At 49.1% G+C, this 20,609-nt stretch overlaps 1 protein-coding gene across 8 annotated transcripts in view; it reads right to left on the reverse strand.

Moving 5' to 3' along the window:
* The window catches only part of CUX1 (cut like homeobox 1), a 472,214-nt gene that overhangs the window by 97,062 nt on the left and 354,543 nt on the right, over positions 1 to 20,609 (reverse strand). For 6 of the 8 annotated variants that reach the window (XM_025381011.1, XM_025381006.1, XM_025381008.1 and 3 more), the window contains 2 exons: positions 17,695 to 17,799; positions 9,645 to 9,833 (listed from right to left, as the gene is read on the reverse strand). In XM_025381011.1, coding sequence (XP_025236796.1) covers positions 9,645 to 9,833; positions 17,695 to 17,799 — 294 coding nt within the window. The remainder of the gene's footprint in view (positions 1 to 9,644; positions 9,834 to 17,694; positions 17,800 to 20,609) is intronic. The other 2 variants (XM_025381007.1, XM_025381010.1) reach the window with 1 other exon arrangement.

A 20,609-nucleotide genomic window follows, 5' to 3' on the forward strand; every position in this document is an offset into this window, starting at 1 on the left:
AAAAAAAAAAAAAAAAAAACAAACTAATTAACTAACTAACTAAAACTCCTGGGCTCAAGTTATCCTCTTTGGCCTCTCAAAAGTGCTGGGATTCCAGCTGCCCAGCCTTCACTGGGCCCGTCTTTTTCTGTTGCCTTCGCTGGTGATTTCTCAAGCGTGCCTTTCCCACTGCATGAAACTGCTCTGCCATAGGTCCTTTTGAAAACTTCTTGCTGAGTTTGTGTATTATAATGGTTTTCTCAGTCCTAATGAAACACGAGGTAGAAGGCACTCATTTTCCTACAAAAGATTCTCAGAAGGTGCTTGTCAAGAAGTGATTATTTTATTCTCTTCCCTATCGTCAAATAGCAGTTAGTACTAATGCACTCATATTTCCTTGCGAGGGATTATTCAGTGTCACTGGAATCCAAGATGCACATCAGACGGTCGCGATCACCAAGGTTGGATACGGAACGTGCATAAACGTGGTCATATCCAGAGAATAGGAGCTGGCTGGGAATAAGGCAGAGAGAGGGAGGAGCACACGGAGGGTCTCCGAGCCTGGCATGGCACAGACCAAGAAGGCCAATGGCCTGAGCCTGGAACCCGAGTCTGTCACTTATGAGCTGGGTGCCTATGGACAAGTTAATAAACTTCTCATCTGTAAAGTGGGAATAACAGCAATTACTCAAGGGTTTGCACAAAGCAAAGAACCAGTGCAGATGTTGGCAACTCTGGGCCCTCAATAGTGGGACTCTTTTTTTTTTAAGTTATTTTGTAGAGACGAGGTCACACTATGTTGCCCAGGCTGGTCTTGAACTCCTCGGCTCAAGTGATCCTCCCACTTCGGCCTCTCAAAGTGCCGGGATTCCAGGTTCCCAGCCTTGATATTGGGACTCCTAGCACTGCTAAGTCCCATTACACTCTCCGTCTAAGGGCACGGCTGCAGGTCTTTTTCGAAGGCCTGTGATTGGCCCTAATTGGAAGGTTTTAGGGGTGGGATCCGTGTATAACTGTGTACCACATAACGCTTTGGTCAACAAAGGCTGCCTAAGCCCCATAAGAGTCTTTTTTTATTTTGAGACAGAGTCTCACTCTGCTGCCCAGGCTGGAGTGCAGTGGCATGATCTTGGCTCACTGCAACCTCCGCCTCCTGGGTTCAAGCAATTCTCCTGCCTCAGTTCCCCAAGTAGCTAGGATTATAGGTGTCTGACACCATGTCTGGCTAATTTTTGTATTTTTAGTAGAGATGAGGTTTTTCACAATGTTGGCCAGGCTGGTCTTGAACTCCTGACACTAGGTAATCCACTTGCCTTGGCCTCCCAAAGTGCTGAGATTATAGGCTTGCGCCACCGCGCCTGGCCTGAGTCATTCTAATGGAACGTACAAAGAAAGCTGACATACGGCCCTTTATAAAGGCACTGCAGATCAAGCAGGGGAAATGACTAATGCTCAGTAATGGTGCTGGAACATTTGGTTTTCCGAATGAAAAACAGGCACAAATAAAAAAATATATATATACTATCTAGGTTTGTGCAAGTACACACTATGATTGCACAACGCATTCACCTAATGACGCATTTCTCAGAACGCAGCCTCATTGTTAAGTGACGCATGACTGTATTTTAGTTGGACATAAGCTTTTGCTGAGAGCTAAACAGCTTCCATTGAGAGTTCTGCCATCTCCCTTGGGGCAGTTGAACCAGGAAGTCCCCAAGATCTCTTCTCTAAACCTTCGATGACGTTTCCTGTCTTGGGCAGATAAGCTGGATGGAGCCTGGGGGAGGCTGCCTGGCGACGCTTCTCCCAACTGGCAGAGCGCTTGTAACCTGGTCCCATGGACATCTCCATTCTAGTGACCCTACTGTGAGTGCCACATCTCAAAACCTGCAGACGCAGGGCTCCCATTGGCCTCTGATGCTGAAAATGCCCAGTGTGGGAAAAAAGACTAACTGTCCTCAGTGCGGTTCTTCGATCAGAAACTCCTTGTTGGGTTCCCAGAAAGCTCGGTTTCAAAGACTCTGACCCTGGGATGGGCGACAGGCACGCCAGTTTCTCAATGTCTCTGAAGACGCACTCCTCCTGTCTGGTCATGCTCCCGCTGGCCGCGTGGTATGCTAGACCTGCGCTTATTCCTAGCATTTCATACGCTATCTGATTTCATGATTGCAAAACTTTTGCAGATGGGTCTGACTACCCGAAGAAAGAAGAAAAATTTCTGGGGTCCTACAGTGCAGGTTTGACAGAGCTGAGGCCAGCCCCGCTTGCCTGCAGGGAGGAAGTGAGACGCCGGAGAGGCCAGGATGAGCCAGGGGCTCTCTGCAAACCTGGGCTCCAGAGTCCCACAGATCCTGACTCTGCCACGTACTTGCAAGGTGAACCTAGATAAGACTCGACGTCTTGGGTCAGGTGTGGTAGCTTGCTTGAGCGTGGGAGTTCAAGACAAACAGGACAACATAGCAAGACCCTGTCTCTACAAAAACACAAAACAAAACAAAAAAACCCCAAAACATTAGCTGGGTGTGTTAGCATGTGCCTGTAGTCCCAGCTACTCAGGAGGCTGGGGCAAGAGGATACTTGAGCCTGGGAGGTGGAAGCTGCAGTGAGCCGTGATGGTGCCACTCCACCCCAGGCAAAAGAGTGAGACCTTGTCTCTAAATAAATAAATAAATAAATAAATCAACCAACCAATCAACCAACCCACCCAACCACCCAGACTTGACTTCTCTAAGCCTCAGTTTCCTTATCTATAAAATGGGGATTGTGTTTATATGTTACAGTGCTTTGGTGAGGATTAAATAAAATATTGGGTACTTAGAGCTTAGTATGCTGCTGGGCACATGGTAAAGTGCTCTGTAAATGGTGGTTAGTACTGTTACTGTCCTTGTTACTACAATTACTACATCCCTGCTAGGTGGGGTTGAATCTGGCTACAATTGGATCTAAAGAGAGTCTCTGGTTCTGTTTCTCCAGGAGCTCTATTCATGAAAGTCTCCAGATCTCAGCCTGTCACATCCCAAGGTCCTCGCTATTCTGCAGCAGAGCCACAGAGAAAGAGTACATGTGCCCTGGAGTGGCTCCCACTGTCAAGGGTAACCTCATGTCCAAGACTGTGGAAAGAGAATCTGGGAACTGGTCATCTTCCTGAAAAATGCACTTGTCTGGCTGGGTGCGGTGAGTCACGCCTGGAATCCCAGCACTTTGGGAGGCCGAGGCAGGAGGATTGCTTGGGCCTAGGAGTTCAAGACCAGCAGGGGCAACATAGGGAGATCCCATCTCTACAAAAATTTAAAAATTAGCTGGGTGTGGTGGTGCACGCCTGTAGTTCCAGCTACGCAGGAGGCTAAAGTGGGAGGATCACTTGAGCCCTGGAGGTTGAGGCTGCAGTGAGTTATGATCATGCCACTGCACTCCATCCTGGGGCAACAGAGCAAGATCCTGTCTTTAAAAATAAAATAAAATGCATGAATCTAAGGAACACATGTGGGCTTTACACAGACAGGTGAGAAAAGGCCAAGTGTCAGAGACTTGGCTGCCAACCTGGTCCTACCCCGGCTGACTGTGACCTTGGATAACCTGAGCCTGTTTGGGCCTCACGTTTCTCATCTGAAGAATGGGGAGATTCAGAATGAACACAGGGTTTCAAAGGACAGTGGTGAGACATAGGATGATCAAGTACCAATTGAACATACCTGTTGTAATAGTACGATCGAAAAGATACACGGAGCCCACCTGGCTAACTTAACTGGTGCTCCCCAGCTCGGTCCTGAAGTGCCAGAAGAATTATCTATTTGAAGTTCTTAAAAGCCTGGCTAAGATTTAAATGAAAATAAGCTTTAATCTACAATGCCAACTATTTTGGCATTAGCAAATTACGTGTTCAATCTATAGACGATGTCTATCTACTGCAGGGCATGGTGGTTCATGCCTGTAACCCCAGCACTATGGGAGACTGAGGTGGGAGGATCACTTGAGCCCAGGAGTTCGACACGAGCCTGGGCAGCATAGCAAGACACAATCTCTATAAAAGATACAAAAACTAGCCGGCTGTGGTGGCATGTGCCTGTAGTCCCGGCTACTTGGGAGGCTGAGATGGGAGAATTCCTTGAGCCAGGGAGGTCGAGGCTGCAGTTAGCTATGATTGTGTCATTGCACTCCAGCTTGGGCAACAGAGTGAGACCTTGTCTCAAAAAAAAAGAGCAAAGGGGCCTCTCGCAGGTCTGACTAAGGCAGAGACCCTGGGAAAGGTCGTGTCTTCCAGGTTACACAGCGAGTGGTCAAAGTGACAATATCTCTTTTCCATAAAATTCTGACCGTGGGGGCAGAGTGGCATCTGCGGTGCAGATAAACGGGGCCAGGCTCCGCGTGGTGCTGTCTGACTGGTTCAGGTGAGAGTTGGTGTGGGAGTCTTCGGCCTCACGGGGAACCCCTCGCCCAGGGCAGGGGTCTGAGACACAGACCCTTAGTTGACACTGCATCTCTGGGGTCCAGGCCTGGGCAGCATGTACCTCCTTTTCTACTGGACAAGGACTCTCTCCAGATGAGGACATGTGTCTCCATGCTTCCTCAGGTAGAGGCAGCAGGTATGGAAATTTAGGTTCTGCTGGTGCTGGGAGTTGGGGAGGAGCCCAAGGATACTCTGGGCTCTGGATGGTGAGTCCAAATCTCCAAACACTGGGGTGGGTGCTGTGTATGCTCCAATGATCCTCTCTCCCCAGCCTCCCATGTAGTTGGGACAACAGGCATGTGTCACCACTCTGGCTCATTAAAAAAAAAAAAAAATTAAGAGAAGGGGCTGGGCGTGGTGGCTCACGCCTGTAATCCCAGCACTCTGGGAGGTCGAGGCAGGTGAACAACCTGCTGTCAGGAGCTCGTGATCTGACCTGGCCAACATGGTGAAACCCCGTCTCTACTAAAAATACAAAAGTTAGCTGGGCGTGGTAGTGGGAACCTATAGTCCCAGCTACTTGGGAGGGTGAGGCAGGAGAATTGCTTGAACTCAGGAGGCGGAGGTTGTGGTGAGCTGAGATCACGCCACAGGACTCCAACCTGGGAGACTGAGCAAGACTCTGTCTCCAAAAATATATATAAATAAAAATAAATAAAAAAATAAAAAAGATGGGATCTCACTACATTGGCCAGGCTGGTCTTGAACTCCTGGGCTCCAGTGATCTTCCCACCTGAGAATGCAAGATGAAAAGACAGACCCCCAAGGCCAGAGGGTGTGGGGAGACGGAAGGGTTTCCACCACCTCTTTCATACCACCTCAGTGCCCCAGGGACACAGCACCTTCCCATAGTGTCTCCATGGGACCCATCAGAGCCTCAGGGGCTGGGGTGAGGGGTAGGGAAACAGAAGCAGTTTGGAAAAAGACCCCTAGGTGATTCTAACTCATGTGACTACCCACCCAGTGGGAAGCAATGATCTTTAAAGCGTCTTCAGAAAAATATAATTCCTCCTTCTGGGAGACTGGTGTTCTTCTAGTTAGCCTTTCTTACAAATACTCATTGTAAATCGAAGCTATTGGTAGCATTATCTTCTGTGCTGTAGCAAGTACAGTGCAGTTGACTAACTAATTATACTGCCTCTATATTAAAGCATTCCAACAGAAGACCACAGAATAGAGAGTTATCAAAAAGCAGCCTTGTCAACGGTGGTCGGGCTGTTTCATTAATTGCAAAAATAGAGTTCTTCCTTACAAGTGGCACTATGCTTAAGCACTTGTCAGATTAGGCAGGAGGAAACATCTCCCACTTCTGCGTCTGTTTCCGTGCCTAATTAAAGGTTAGTGGATGTCCCGTGACACACGTGGATGGCGGGGCGCTTATGGGGAACTTTGCTTGAAAAAGTAGAGCCCTGGACAGGACAGACTCGAAGACGTGCAGCTGTCTGGTATCCTTGTAAAATGACAAATCAAATTTGAGGGAAGAGAAGACATCTCAGTGGCACAAAGATGGAGAATTTCAGTGGGTTAGAGAAAGAGAACCAATTAGTCCTCCAATACATCCAACTACAGAGAGTATCATTGGAAAGTACGGGTGGAAACAATTCAATGAACTCAGGACAAAGATTCTGCCCAATAAGCCTTCTGCATACGGGATATGCCCTCTCCCCAAGTGACTGTCACCAAACAACCTGGCACATGTCTCAAAGATCAAGGACCTGCTGCCAAGTGTTCATGGGAAAACCACCTGCAACTCCAAACAGCTGAGCCCAGAGCTGGGCGCTTGGAGCCTCCTCTCCCAAACAGCAACCTAATTCAAGGCCACATTGTGCATCCGTGGGTCCCCCGTAAGACAGGAAAGCGGGGAAGGGGACAGGAAGAAGAAAGAAAGAAAGCAGCTCCATGGTAAGTGAAGGTGAGTTCTATGAGTAGCCAAGACTGTGGGGTCAAGGTTCCCCATGGCAAAAGCATCAGGTTGCCAATTTGCCAAGTCTCATTCGTAAAAATATTTTCCTAATAATTGTATTCCTTTAGCTTATAGTTGAGGCTATACATTATACACATTAGGAAAACAAAACACCCTCAGAAGGTATCTCGTTCAATTAACCTTACTCCTTTGGGGTGAGAGGAAACCCTGGTTTGGTGAAGTCAAACGCTTTCTGCATGTGGGTTTGGTATTAGCGAAATCTGTACTCCTGGCAACAAGGAGTTAAGATAATTAAAATCAGAAGTCTTGTTACTGGAAGATATGTTTTGATTATGAGATTAGATGAAGATAAGGTAGCAATGATTTTGGAAGAAGTATTGCTGAATTGTTTCATTAACTGCACGGTATTAAACAATTCCCTCAAGATACGGATAACGAACATTAATTTGCAAAACTGCGTTTCATTTTTTTGTGAAGGCAAACATTGAAACCTTAACTGATTTGGAAGAAATTGCTCTATAATAAAAAATGTGAGGTCTACAGCCTTGCTCTCTTGTAGCTGGTGTGTATCTGAGTCACGCCCTTTAACTCGACAATGGAGAGAAAGGCAAATTATCTCATAATGATGTCGTTGCTGGGGTCAGAAATGGCCGTAACATGAGCAAATGAGATTAAATCTAGAAATAAAAACTGAATCCTGGTACTCATTGGGTAAGCTGATGAGAGAGGAAGAAATGGCGGTGACAAAATAAACTACCTGGCTCACGGTGGCTCACGCCTGTAATCCCGGCATTTGGGAAGCCGAGGTGGGCAGATCACCTGAGGTCAAGAGTTCAAGACCAGCCTGACCAACATGGAGAAATCCCATCTCTACTAAAAATACAAAATTATCTGGAAGTGGTGGCTCATGCCTGTAATCCCAGCTACTCGGGAGGCCGAGGCAGGAGAATCGCTTGAACCTGGGAGGCAGAGGTTGCGGTGAGCAGAGATGGCACCATCGCACTCTAGCCTGGGCAACAGAATGGATTTCCATCTAAAATAAAATAAAATATTTTAAAAAATGACCTGGCTGAGGACAGACGGAAGCAGGATTCAACCATTTCCCCAAAGTCAGCAGGACTGTCTCCTCCAAGGGACCAGGCGCTGGGCAGTTCTCAGTGAATGGGTGAAATTCACCCCAAAGAGGCAGAAGAACAGAGCGAGGGAGGGTCATGGGAGCCATCAGCATCAGCAGTAGATTTGCTGGAAACTTAGTTTTGGCATAAATTTGGTCACGTGTCAAAAAAAAATTTCAATTAAAAACAAAAAAAAAGACATTGGGCCAGGTGCAGCGGCTCATGCCTATAATCCCAGAGTGCTCTGGGAGCCAAGGTGGGAGAACTGCTTGAGCCCAGGTGTCCCAGACCAGCCTGGGGAACGTAGTGAAATCCCAGCTCTACAAAAAATTAAAAAACTAGCTGGGTGTGGTGGGTCACGTCTTTGGTCCCAGTTACTTGGGAGACTGAGGCAGGAGGATCGCTTGAGCCCAGGAGTTCGAGGCTGCCGTGAACTATGATCCTGTCACTGCACTCCAGTCTGGGCGAGTGAGAGAGACTCCATTTCCAAAAAACCCAAAAAGGCAGTGGCTCATGCCTGTAATCTAATCCCAGCACTTTGGTTGGGAGGCCAAGGCTGCTAGACCACCTGAGGTCATGAGTTTGAGACTAGACTGGCCAACATGGTGAAACCCTGCCTCTACTAAAAATATAAAAATTAGCCTGGCATAGTGGCGACTGAATGTAGTTCCAGTTACTCAGGAGGCTGAGGCAGGAGAATTGCTTGAATCCAGGAGGCGGAGGTTGCAGTGTGCCAAGACTGCGCCACTGCATACCAGTCTGGGCGACAAAAGCGAAAATCCGTCTCAAAAACAACAACAACAAAACAAAATGGACCTAACTACATCCTAGGCCTACTTCATACCAGAAAAGGTGTCCTTTGAATGTTCACAATGAACCCTGACTCACTTTATTCATATAATGAATATACCTTACAGCCGCTCATTCTCTCACCCCCTGACACGGTATGGAGGTACTGGGGAAGGAATGGGCCTGAACGGGCAGCCCCCGGGCAGAGCGGGAAACCCCGGCCAGGGGCTGAAGCCCTGCCCTGAAGGTCCTGCCTTCTTCACTGTCAAGACAGACAACTCTGAGAGTCTCCTCTGGCTCTGAAGCCTGTAAATCAAGGGTCCCAGGACCCTCTTCAAATTACACTCGCTTCAACAGATTGCAAATACCTAAAGTATAATCATTACTTTTAATATGTGGAAAAAGCTCTGGGTTCTGCGTCTGGGATAGAAATTTATGGAAAAGCCAAGAGTGCCTTGTGGGAGGGAGCCTGAGTGTCTGGCTCCCTGGACTGAAGCAGTACCTGGACTGGGGCCACCAAGGGAAAAGGTGCTTGGACAAGAGAATGTCCCTTAGCTTAGAAGGTCAGATGTGACTTCCATGGACCTCTGGGGTTTTATTTGGCTCAGGCACTGGAAGTGCTGGAGTTACAGTACACCACGTCCTCCTGCGGGGGTATCCTCAGAAAGCCAGGATGCTCTGCAAAACTCGGTTAAAGAGCTGGGCGCAGAAGCTCATACCTATAATCTCAGCACTTTGGCGACCTGAGGTGGGCAGATCACCTGAGGTCAGGAGTTCAAGACCAGCCTGACCAACTTGGTGAAACCCCATCTCTACTAAAAATACAAAAATGGTGGCACGCGCCTGTAGTCCCAACTACTCGGGAGGCTGAGGCAGGAGAGTTGCTTTAATCTGGGAGGTGGAAGTTGCTGTGAGCCAAGACCACACCATTGCATTCCAGCCTGTGCGACAAGAATGAGACTCTGTCTCAAAAATAAATGAATGAATGAATGAATAAATAAAGAAGCTGGGCGTGGTGATGCATACCTGTGATCCCAAGCTACTCGGGAGGCTGAGGCAGGAGAATTGCTTGAACTTGGGAGGTGGAGGCTGCAGTGAGCCGAGATCGCACAACTGTGCTCCAGCCTGGGCAACAGAGTGACACTCTGTCTCCAAAAAAAAAAAAAAAAAAACACAAGGGAAATGCTGTCTACACAAGGGCTGATGGCAGGGTTCAACATCCAGTCTCCCTGCTGTGGACTCTGGGACTCTCCTTGGTGCCACTTTACAGAGGTTCAAGGTTGCCATACTTGCTATCAAGTCCAGAAAGGCAGAGGGTGTGTGTGCGCACGCGCGTCCAGCTGCCCGCCCTGCCTCCTTGGGCCACCCCCGGCCCCTGCGGCCCCCTTACTTTGAGCGTGCTGTTCTTGGCGCTCAGCTGCTGCTCAAGCTGGGAGATCTGGCTGGCCGAATTCTCCCGCAGCTTGGTGAGGCTGGCCTGGAGTCTCTGCACGTCCTCCACCAGCTGTGCGATCTCCCGCTCCTTGGCGGCCAACTCAACTTCTAGGCTGGAGCGGGTCAGCACCTCTATGGCCTGCTCCTGGGGAGGAGAAAAGAGATGACAAAACTGCACTGGCCTTGAGGCAGGTGCTTGGGGCTATCTGTGCTGGCAACTGAGACAGAAGCTGCACAGATCTCAGGGTGTGGCTGGTGATGGCAGGACATCACTTGCTTGCACTTCCCCTATGTCACCTTCCTCCCCCGGTGGTTAGCTGCCACCTAGATTCATCCACTGGACAAATATGTACTGAGCGCCCACCATGTACCAAGCATATAGCAGTGAATCAAAGGACAAAAGTCCAGTCTGGGCGTGGCGGCTCAGGCCTGTAATCCCAGCACTTTGGGAGGCCGAGGTGAGTGGATTACCTGAGGTCAGGAGTTCGAGACCAGCCTGGCCAACATGGTGAAACCCTTTGCTTATAATTAGGTATAATTAGCTGGGCTAATTATAGGCGAGTGGTGGCGGCCTGTAATCCCAGCTACTCGGAAGGCTGAGGCAGGAAAATCACTTGAACTCGGGAGGTGGAGGTTGCGCTGAGCTGAGATTGTACCACTGCACTTCAGCCTGGGCAACAGAATGAGACTCTGTCTCAAAAAAACGAAAAAACAGGAGAACAGTCCCTGTCTTCCCAAGGCTTACAGCCCAGCAGGGATGGGGCATGGTGAGTGAGATGCAGAAAATACACTTATTAGTAATGCAAAGTGTGCAGGGTGACCACTGTCAAACGAGACTTAAAACAGAGGCCACAGAGTCAGAGTTGAGAGAGGCAGGGGTTTTAATAAGATGGCCAGGAAAAGACTCACTGAGATGGTGATGTGTGAGCAGAGACCTGGAGGAGGTGGGAGGGGCTGCTGAGTGCTGCAGAAGAGGGAAGAGTGCTCCAGGCAGGAGAACGGCAGAGTGGGTGGCTCAGAGGAGGAAGCCTCCCTCAAATGCTCCCAAACCACCGAGATTTTCCACCACAAGGTGGGATTCAAGGTCCTTGAGATTCTCTGGTAAAATTACCCAGAAGCTGAGATATTGTCTGACAAATTGATAACTCTATATCAGCATTTTCTTTTTCTTTTTTTTTTTTTTTTGAGATGGAGTCTTGGTCTATCGCCCAGGCTGGAGTGCAGTGGCGCGATCTCGGCTCACTGCAACCTCCATCTCCTGCGTTCAAGCAATTCTCCTGCCTCAGCCTCCTGAGTAGCTGGGATTGCAGGTGGGTACCACCACACTTGGCTCATTTTTGTATTTTTAGTAGAGATGGGGTTTCACTATGTAGGCCAGGCTTGTCTCAAACTCTTGACCTCAAGTGACCCACCCACCTTGGCCCCAAAGTGCTGGGATTACAGGCATGAGCCACTGTGCCCGGCCAGTATTTTATTTAATAAAATAATTAAAAGATGTGGCAGATGTATATTTGGTGTTCCTTTGTTGAAGAACTCTTAGGATAATTGATTAAAAAAAAACAACAACAAAAAACTGGCTACCTACCCCTTAACCTCACCAAATGCTCATTGTGGAAAATATGCAAAATAGAAAAAAGGTAAGGTACTAAAAAAAAAAAAAAAAAAAAAAAAAGGAAAAAGTCAAATCTGTAATTCTACTTCTCAATGACTTAAGTAGTACCTTTTTCAAGCTTTAAAAGTAATCATGGGGCCGGGTGCCGTGGCTCACACCTGTAATCCAAGCACTTTGGGAGGCAGAGGTGGATGGATCACCTGAGCTCAGTTGGAGACCAGCTTGGGCCACATGGTGAAAACCCATCTCTACAAAAAAATACAAAAATTAGCCAGGCATGGTGGTGCATGCCTATAGTCCCAGCTGCTCAGGAGGCTGGGGCGGGAGGATCGCTTGAGCTTGGGGAGGTTGAGGCTGCAGTGGGCCATGATTGCACCACTGATCTCCAGCCTGGGTGACAGTGCAAGACTCTGTGTCATAGAAAAAAAAAAAAGGAATCCTGGCTCCTGAAAGATTCTGAAATCTTTTCTGCAGGGCAGATACAATTCTGGGCATGACAGACGGGGACATGGGTGGAGAGGGCAGAGCTGCATGGTGTCTATGACGGCCGAATCCTGGGGGCAGCTCATGCTGTAACACAGAAAGCCACTGTCCTTGCTGCTGTCCCCGCTCTGAAGTGCTCAGTTTCATGTCCTGATCTTGCCTGTATTGTGGGGAAAGGGTGGCACCGTGGCCCTGGCTGGCAAGTGCAGCTGGGCCATCCCATGCACCGTGTGCTCGCCATGGATTTTCAAATTTGGGGATAGGCAATCACTCAGGGAAATAATGCTTCATATCTCCGTCGGGGAAAATGAGGCCTTTACCATTTAAGTCTGTACAGTTTCATGTGCAAAGACGGTACTCCTTCCTGCTTCTTTGATTTGTATGAGGTTGTAAAAGAGGTGTTTCGGGTCTCCTGACCTCTGACAGCTGTGCGCGTGGCCCTGGAGGGCTGGAGCGACCATCTCCTGTCGGCTTATTTACCAGGCACAGGCTGTCCAGGCCACGCTGCACGGATCGTTGCCAATTTGCAAACTGTTGCTGGTGCACAGTGAGGCAATTACAGAAATCGAGAATAAGTGTTTAGAAACTTTTATAGCGATTCGGCATTTCGGTGACATTTTAAATGTCTTTTATATAAAACGATCAGTCTGCCACAGACTGGAAATTTAAAAAATAAAACAAAACTGTCCATCACAGGGAGTTTGGAAAGCACTGCTCTGGATAACGCCGGGCAGGGTCAACGTCAGGAGCTCTCCAGGGTAGGAGGACCAGGACAGGGGCTGAGCCACAGGAGGGGGCAACGAGTGGGCCTCGGGCGGGCTGATGGGACCTTGTCGGAAGGAACGGGGGCTCCATCTCACGGTGGGTGCCAGGAAAGGGCGGGGAACGTGCAGGCAGGTGCAGAGGCTGGCAGGAGTGTAGGGCAGGGCTGGAGGAGTGACAGCTGCCAGGGGTGGCCAGAGGCGCCTGCACGTGTGGTGGCAGCCCTAGGGAGTCCCTGCCAGCTCTGGAGCAAGGAGGGGACACAGTAGAAGTGACATGTAGGGAGGTCAGTCTGGGCACAGGTTGAATCATGCTGTATCACGTCCTCATCTTAATCTTCCACCCTGAGGGGTGCTGGCCATAGACACTGATTAAAAGGCTTTTACGAAAGGGTCAGTAAAACCAGCTAAGGGAACGTGGGTTTCACGAGGGGCAGGTCAAGGTTAATGTATCTGGGACAGGTGCTCCTAATGACACAGGTCAAAGGTACGGATTTCAGTGCTGCCGCTGGACCCAGAGTGGGGACCGGGCAGCAGGTGGTCGAGGGCTCAACTCCTGGGCCTGGCTGGGTGTGGCCACAAGAGCTTGGCCACATTGACCAACTCCCAGGAACTCAAGCCACAAACTCCTCCTTCATAAAATAGCAAAACTCATCGCTGTCTTGCATGAACTAAACGAGGTAATACTGAACCTCAAAGCAGTAAGACCTTGGAAATGACACAGACATGACCGTCCTCCCTTTATCTGTTTTTTGTCTTGAGATGGAATCTTGCTCTGTTACCCAGGCTGGAGTGCAGTGGTGTCATCTCAGCTCACCGCAACCTCCGCCTCCTGGGTTCAAGCGATTCTCCTGTCTCAGCCTCCTGAGTAGTTGGGCTTACAGGCACATGCCACCATGCCTGGCAAAGGCAAATTTTTATAGTTTTGGTAGAGATGGGATTTCGCCATTTTGGCCAGGCTGGTCTTGAACTCCTGACCTTGTAATCCGCCTGCCTCGGCCTCCCAAAGTGCTGGGATTATTGGTGTCAGCTGCCGCGCCCGGCCCATCCTTCCTTTATCTGAAACTGTGGCTCACTCCATCTCAACACAATGGGCACTCCCAGTTGTCCTGTCACAAGGACACAATGGAGAACTAAGAAAGAAACAGAGAGGGGCTTGGGGAGCGATCCAGGGGGCCTGGATGAGAAGCAGTGGCCTGTCAGTCCATAGGGTGATGGCTGGGAGAGACATGGACAAAAGCTAGAGAGGAAATCAGAGAGAGGAAGAGTTGGCCTTCAAAGCTTTAGGGAGGCTGGGTGCGGTGGCTCATGCCTGTAATCCCAGCACTTTGGGAGGCTGAGGTGGGCGGATCACCTGAGGTCAGGAGTTTGAGACCAGTTTGACTAACATGGTGAAACCCCATCTCTACCAAAAATACAAAAACTAGCCAGGTATGGTGGCATGCACCTGTAATCCCAGCTATTCGGGAGGCCGAGACAGGAGAATTGGCTAAACCCAGAAGTGGAGGTTGCAGTGAGCCCAGATTGCGCCACTGTACTCCAGACTGGGTGACAGAGCGGGGCTATGTCTCATTAAAAAACAAACAAACAAACAAACAAAAAAACTATGCAAAGCCCAGCATGGCCGCAAACTTGGGCCAGCAGCTCACTCAGTGACCGCTCACCTTCTAGAATGGGGGATTCCACTGGGATACCCAATGCACGGGTTTTGGCCTTTGCTAGACCTACAGACTCCACTGTTTCTCTGCTGCATTCTGCCAGCCAAGTGCAACAGACCATTTTTCCGCTGGCCCAGTTTCCTATGTTTGCTCCCCAACTGGCTGCAGCTGGAACCCACTGGCTATGTGGGAACACATGCCCGCGGGGAGCCCCACGGGGCTGCTCTGGGGAGACTGAACCGGTGCCATGTAAACACGGCACTTAACCGATGATGAAGTGTTTAAGCGCCCCTAGGATCCACAACGGACTCTACCTGCAAAAACATTCATTTCCTTCTGAAATGTTTTGGTTGCTGCAGTCCAGGATAGTGCCAGAATTCTTTTCAACCAAAACACGGAGCTCAGGGGCTCCATGTAGACGCATCAGAATGGACGGCTTCCTTTGCAGAACCAAGCGGGACCCCAGGGGCCGGGGGAAGCCGCTGACCCCGCCCTGAAGGCTGCCTCCCACCCCAGCCATAGTGCTGCATCCAGTTTGTCGAAACTTAGAGGAAGGAACCGTAACAGAGCCACGGGGACATTCAGTTAAAATTAAGTTCCAGAGTCCATGAAGTATGAAGGACGTGATGGCCTGCTCAATGCAAATCTTTTCTCTATATCCAGAAACACTCTCTACATTCAGAAATCCTATCTGCCTTTTTTTTTTTTTTTTTTTTTTTGGTTGGGTTTTTGCTGTTGCCCAGGCTGGAGTGCAGTGGCATGATCTCAGCTCACTGGAACCTCTGTCTCCCAGGTTCAAGCGATTCTCCTACCTCAGCCTCCCGAGTAGCTGAGATTACAGGTGCAGGCCACCATACCCAGCTAATTCTTCTATTTTTAGTACAGACAGGGTCTGGCCATATTGGCCAGGCTGGAACTCCTGACCTCAGGTGATCTGCCCACCTCGGCCTCCCAAAGTGCTAGGATTACATGTGTGTGCCATCACACCCAGTCTCATATTTACTTTTTTGGAGACAGGATTTTTCTCTGTTGCCCAGGTTGGAGCACAGTGGCACGATCATAGCTCACTGCAGCCTCTGCCTCTTGGGTTCAAGCAATTCTCCTGCCTCGGCCAGCTGGGACTACAGGCACATGCCACCATGCCCAGCTAATTTTAACATTTTTGTAGAGATAGGGTCTCCATATTTTGCCCTGGCTGGTCTCAAACTCCTGGCCTCATGTGATCCTCCTGCTTCAGCTTCCCAAAGGGCCGGGATTACAGGCGTGAGCCACTGTGCCCAGCAACAGATGTTATATTTAATGTTAATTTTAAAAAGAAACCTAAAATCCATTCTTAGAAGGGAGTCTTAATACCTCGATCTAGATTCATTCCTGGGGAATAATTTAAAAGCCACAGTCTGGGGTGCCAGAAGGTCCAACTTGGGTCTTAGCTCAGCCATTAAATTGTGCTTTGGGGAAAGGTGTTTACATTCATGGAGCTTTTATTTCTTCATCTATATAAAAAAATAGGACCGGGAATGAAGGCTCATGCCTGTAATCCCAGCACTTTCGGAGGCTGAGGTGGGAGCATCGCTTGAGCCCAGGAGGTCAAGGCTACAGTGAGCCATGATCACTCCACTGCATTCCAGCCTGGGTGACTGAGTGAGATCCCACAGTGGCTCACGCCTGTAACCCCAGCACTTTGGGAGGTGCATAACCTGAAGACAGGAATTCAAGACCAGCCTGGGCAACGTGGCAAAACCCCATCACTACAAATAATACAAAAATTAGCTGGGTGTGGTGGTACGCGCCTGCAACTCCAGCCACTCAGGAGGCTGAGGCACGAGAATTGCTTGAATTCGGGAGGCGGAGGTTGCAGTGAGCTGAGGTCATGGCACTGCACTCCAGCCTGGGTGACAGAACAAGACTGTGTCTCAAAAAAAGAAAAAAAAAAAAAAAAGAAACAACAGTACCCTGTTTCACAGATTGGGTGGGAATAATGACTGTCAAACTGACAGATGAATTGATCACAAGAGCAAGTTTTTCTGACGAGACTACCCTCTGCAACCAGCCTCATCTTACTCCTTAGGGTTCTTTGGGTGTCCACGACAAGCCCCGGCATACAGCAAGGGCTCGACGGAGTCACCTTTCAATAAAAAGGACTCCTACAACTGATACGTATTCATTGTAGCCTTAGGATGAGGGGCTCCTTAGAGGGGCCTCATGATCACTTAATTCCTATTTTACACATGGGAAAACTGAGGTTTGTAAGCGAACTAGTGATGAAATCATGTGCTAGAAACTGGGGGATCAGGCTGGGCATGGTGGCTCACGCCTGTCATCCCAGCACTCTGGGGGGCCGAGGCAGGAGGATCTCTTAAGTCCAGGAGTTTGAGACCAGCCTGGGCAACATGACAAAACCTAGTCTCTACAAAAAATACCAAAATCAGCCAGGTGTGGTGGTGTGCGCCTGCAGTCCCAGCTATGCGGGAGGTTGAGCTGGGAGGATCCCTTGAGCCTGGGAGGTGGAGGCTGCAGTGAGCCGAGACTGCGCCACTGTACTCCAGCCTGGGTGACAGAGAGAGACCTTATCTTAATTTAAAAAAAAGAAAAAAAAGCCCAAAACTGGGAGATCAGAGATAATGGTGCCAACTACAACTAGAATTACTGCCAACTACAACTAGAATTACTGCTAAGGTTTACTTAGTCTTATTACGTGTCCAGCTTTGCTCTAAGTTATTTGCTCACAATAACTTCCGCGTCAACCCCGCAGTTTAGAGGCGGGGAAACAGAGACTCAGGGACATTAAGCTCCTTGTCCCCATCACCAGACTGCAGAGCTGGGGTCTGCACCAGGGGCTATGGCTCCCACACCCAAGGTCTTAGCTCCAACGCTGTCCCTTGTCCCTATACAGCATTGAAAGACAGTCTGGAAACCAGCAGTTCAAAGCCACCTTGATTGAGCTGGGAATGTTTTAAGAGCCATTTGTGCTAAATTCAAAAAAAGCAAGCTGCAAAAAAGTGGTGTGATACCCACTCTTCCTGCTCCATAAACTGGTGCAGAATGTTACCTCTCTGCCTGCCCACCCCCATCCCCCAGCTCATCCTGAACTGTTCCTCATCTTGCAAGGGCACAGCGGAAACCCTCCATTTCCCTGTGTCATTCTGGAGAGGCTCCTGGTTCGGGTCTCCACCCACACACCAGCAATCACCCCCGAGGCCCGGCCGGGGCACTGTGACTGTGTCTGGGATTATGTCTGCGCGGCCTCCACCTTGGCCCTGGGTGGACGCCATGCTGGTCTCAGCCCAGCCACGCACAGTTAGCAAAGCTCTTCCTTCCACTTTAACAAGCTCCGGCCCCCAGCTGGTTAAAGCAAACCCCACCAAGAAAGCAGTACTGGTTAAAACGTGATTCCCAAAAAGAGACTCTGGAAACAAAAAGGGGCAAGCGGCTGTAACTCGAAGGTGCAGAGGCCAGGCGGGGACAGTCCCCCACGGGGCCGGGGCTACCCACCACGTCTGGTGCCTTCTGGATCTGTGAGGCCAGCTGGAGGGAGTGATTGGCGGATGAGAGCTGTTCCCTTAAAGTCTCCGCCTCTCTCTGAGCCACCTCTGCCCTCTGAAGGAAATGAAAAGGGGTGAAAGAGAAAGTACATTCAGTTTAACAACTGACAATTATTACAAGAACATTCATCAATTCATGCCTGACTGACTATAATTGATTTTCCTAAACACTCAACCTAATAAATGCTAGGAAAAAAAACACAGAATGTGATGGATTTTTATTTTAAACAGTACAAGGAAGAAATAATTGAGCGATTATGACAGTAATTTAACGCTAGGAGCAAAGGAATCCCCTGCTGATACTAATACTCCGGCCCACTGAATTTCCCAGACTGAATAAATACAAGTGGAAATCGAGTCTTTTGATTCAATTTCTTTCTATTCTCATAGACCAAGAAGATTTTATTGCGGGATTACTCCTGGGAGTAATTCTCATGGGTAAACAGTGAATTAAAGACACTTTGGCCATTCTCTTCCTAAAAACACGCACAAACAATGTTGTGGTTGTTTTTCTTCAGCAAGGATTTCCATAAACGTACAGGATGTAAATGCCACCGCTTTTGTAAGGGCTGGGCTTATTTCAACATATTTAACCCTCCACTGGACAAAGTGTTTTGAATGCTGATCCTGGCATTTTCAGCCAACCAGACCAATCCGAGGACACAGGCAGGAGGATGGCACAGACCAGTGCGGGGGGCTGCGGGACAAATGAGTGGACTTTTCCAACATTTGCCTAAAAATCTTGAACAAGGAAACCACCACTCCTAGAGAGAAAATGGGGATTTCCCACTGGATGACGAGGACAGGTCACCCCAGTGCCCCTGCCCGACAGAGTGTCTGGGAAAAGACAAATCAGGGCAAGTTACCCAAACTCACTGAGCTGCCGCCTACCCATCTGTAAAATGGGAACATGGTCCCTAGCCACGGACGTGCCCGGGACACAGAGCTCAGGCAGAGGTCATTTGTGAATGGCCTTGTGCCGGTTTAATTCTTAGGACTGAGGCACAGTTCTAAGACAGGTAGGAGACGGTGGCGAATGACATGGGACATGTGGGCTGAGGCAAAGTTCCGCTTCTTCCTCCCAGACTTACATTCCACTACTAGAAACATTCAATCAGAAAAGCCTGGCCAAGCAGCATCTCCATCGTGTGTTTTCCTGTTTTGTGGCATGGCAGCGTGTGGTTAATAATTGCTAAGAAAGGACTCAGAAAGACAAGAAGTTGGCCTGCCCTGGAACTGGCTGATTAATCTAGTTCTAGGAGGAGTGGCTTTGGCAGGTTTAAGCAATTCTGTGGCAACAGCATGGAATCTATTTGCCCTGCATACAGACAAACTACGATTTTTTTTTTTTTTTTTTGAGACGGAGTCTCGCTCTGTCACCCTGGCTGGAGTGCAGTGGCATGATCTTGGCTCACTGAAGCCTCCACCTCCTGGGTGCAAGCGATTCTCCTGCTTCGGCCTCCTGAGTAGCTAGGATTACAGGTGTCCACCATGCCTGGCTAATTTTTGTGTTTTGAGTAGAGATGGGGTTTCACATGTTGGCCAGGCTGGTCTTGAACTCCTGACCTCAGATGATCTGCCTGCCTTGGCCTCCCAAAATACTGGGATTACAGGCGTGAGCCACCATGCCCAGCCAATTTAGGATATTTCTAATGGCAGTTCCGTCTGCCCAGGGTGGTGCTGGTGGCCGTCTGCCTTGCCTCTCCAGGAGCTCTTGGAATTACATTCAGTTGAATTCACGTGGTGCCTGGCTGGGTCTGTCTAGGCCCAAACAGGTCACCTCTATCACTATCTCTCGTCCACACTGAATCTAGAACCAGCCATCAGGAAAGTGGCAAGGCGACCTGTATGTCCAGGACTATGGAGGTGATTGCTGGTTCATGTGAACTAATCAACTGTTGTTTTTTTCTTTTTTTTTTTCTGAGATTGGAATCTCACTCTGTTGCCCAGGCTGGAGTGCAGTTGTGCGATCTCAGTTAACTGCAACCTCCGCCTCCCGGGTTCAAGGGATTCACCTGCTTCAGCCTTCTGAGTAGCTGCGATTACAGACATGCACTGCCATGCCCGGCTCATTTTTGTACCTTTTGTAGAGACAGGGTTTTGCCATGCCGGTCAGGCTGGTCTTGAACTCCTGACCTCGGGTGATCCACCTGCCTTGGCCTCCCAAAGAGCTGGGATTACAGGTGTGAGCCACTGCACTGAGCCTAATCAACTATTAAGACTACGGAAAAATGTCTTCTTCAACAAAAAAGATTTTTCCCAGTTTATTTCCAGACGGGTCACGCCAAGTGTTTTTGATAATCACGTCACATCACTGAAGAGCTTATGCCTCCCTTGCTGGTCAGTTCAACTCTTGGGCAGAAAATATCTAAGACTGCCTGGAATAAGATGTATTTGTAGATATTTCTCCTGGTCTCTTGGGCTAGGAAACCTATTTCTTAGCCTAGTGGAGAAGCTGGTTCTGAAGTGTTCTGGAACAGCCAGAGCTGGGGAAGTCCTGGACACCTGGTTATAAGGTGTCCCTGGGAGCCTACATGGGTCTCAAGCAGGCTTTAGCCGTTCAGAGCGGATACCATCTCATCACAGGGTGACGGTTCACAAAAGAAGGGATCTAGCTGTTGATGATTTCAATCTCTGATTGCATAATTTCTTTATTTCTCTCTCTCTCTCTCTTTTTTTTTTGAGATGGAGTCTCACCCTGTTGCACAGCAGTGTGATTTTGGCTCACTGCAACCTCCATCTCCCAGGTTCAAGTGATTCTCCCATCTCAGCCACCTGAGTAGCTGGGATTACAGATGCGCGCCACCATGCCCAGCTAATTTTTGTATTTCTAGCAGAGACAGGGTTTCACCCTGTTGGCCAGGC

This window comes from Theropithecus gelada, chromosome 3, assembly GCF_003255815.1.
Source record: "Theropithecus gelada isolate Dixy chromosome 3, Tgel_1.0, whole genome shotgun sequence".
Taxonomy (NCBI): domain Eukaryota; kingdom Metazoa; phylum Chordata; class Mammalia; order Primates; family Cercopithecidae; genus Theropithecus; species Theropithecus gelada.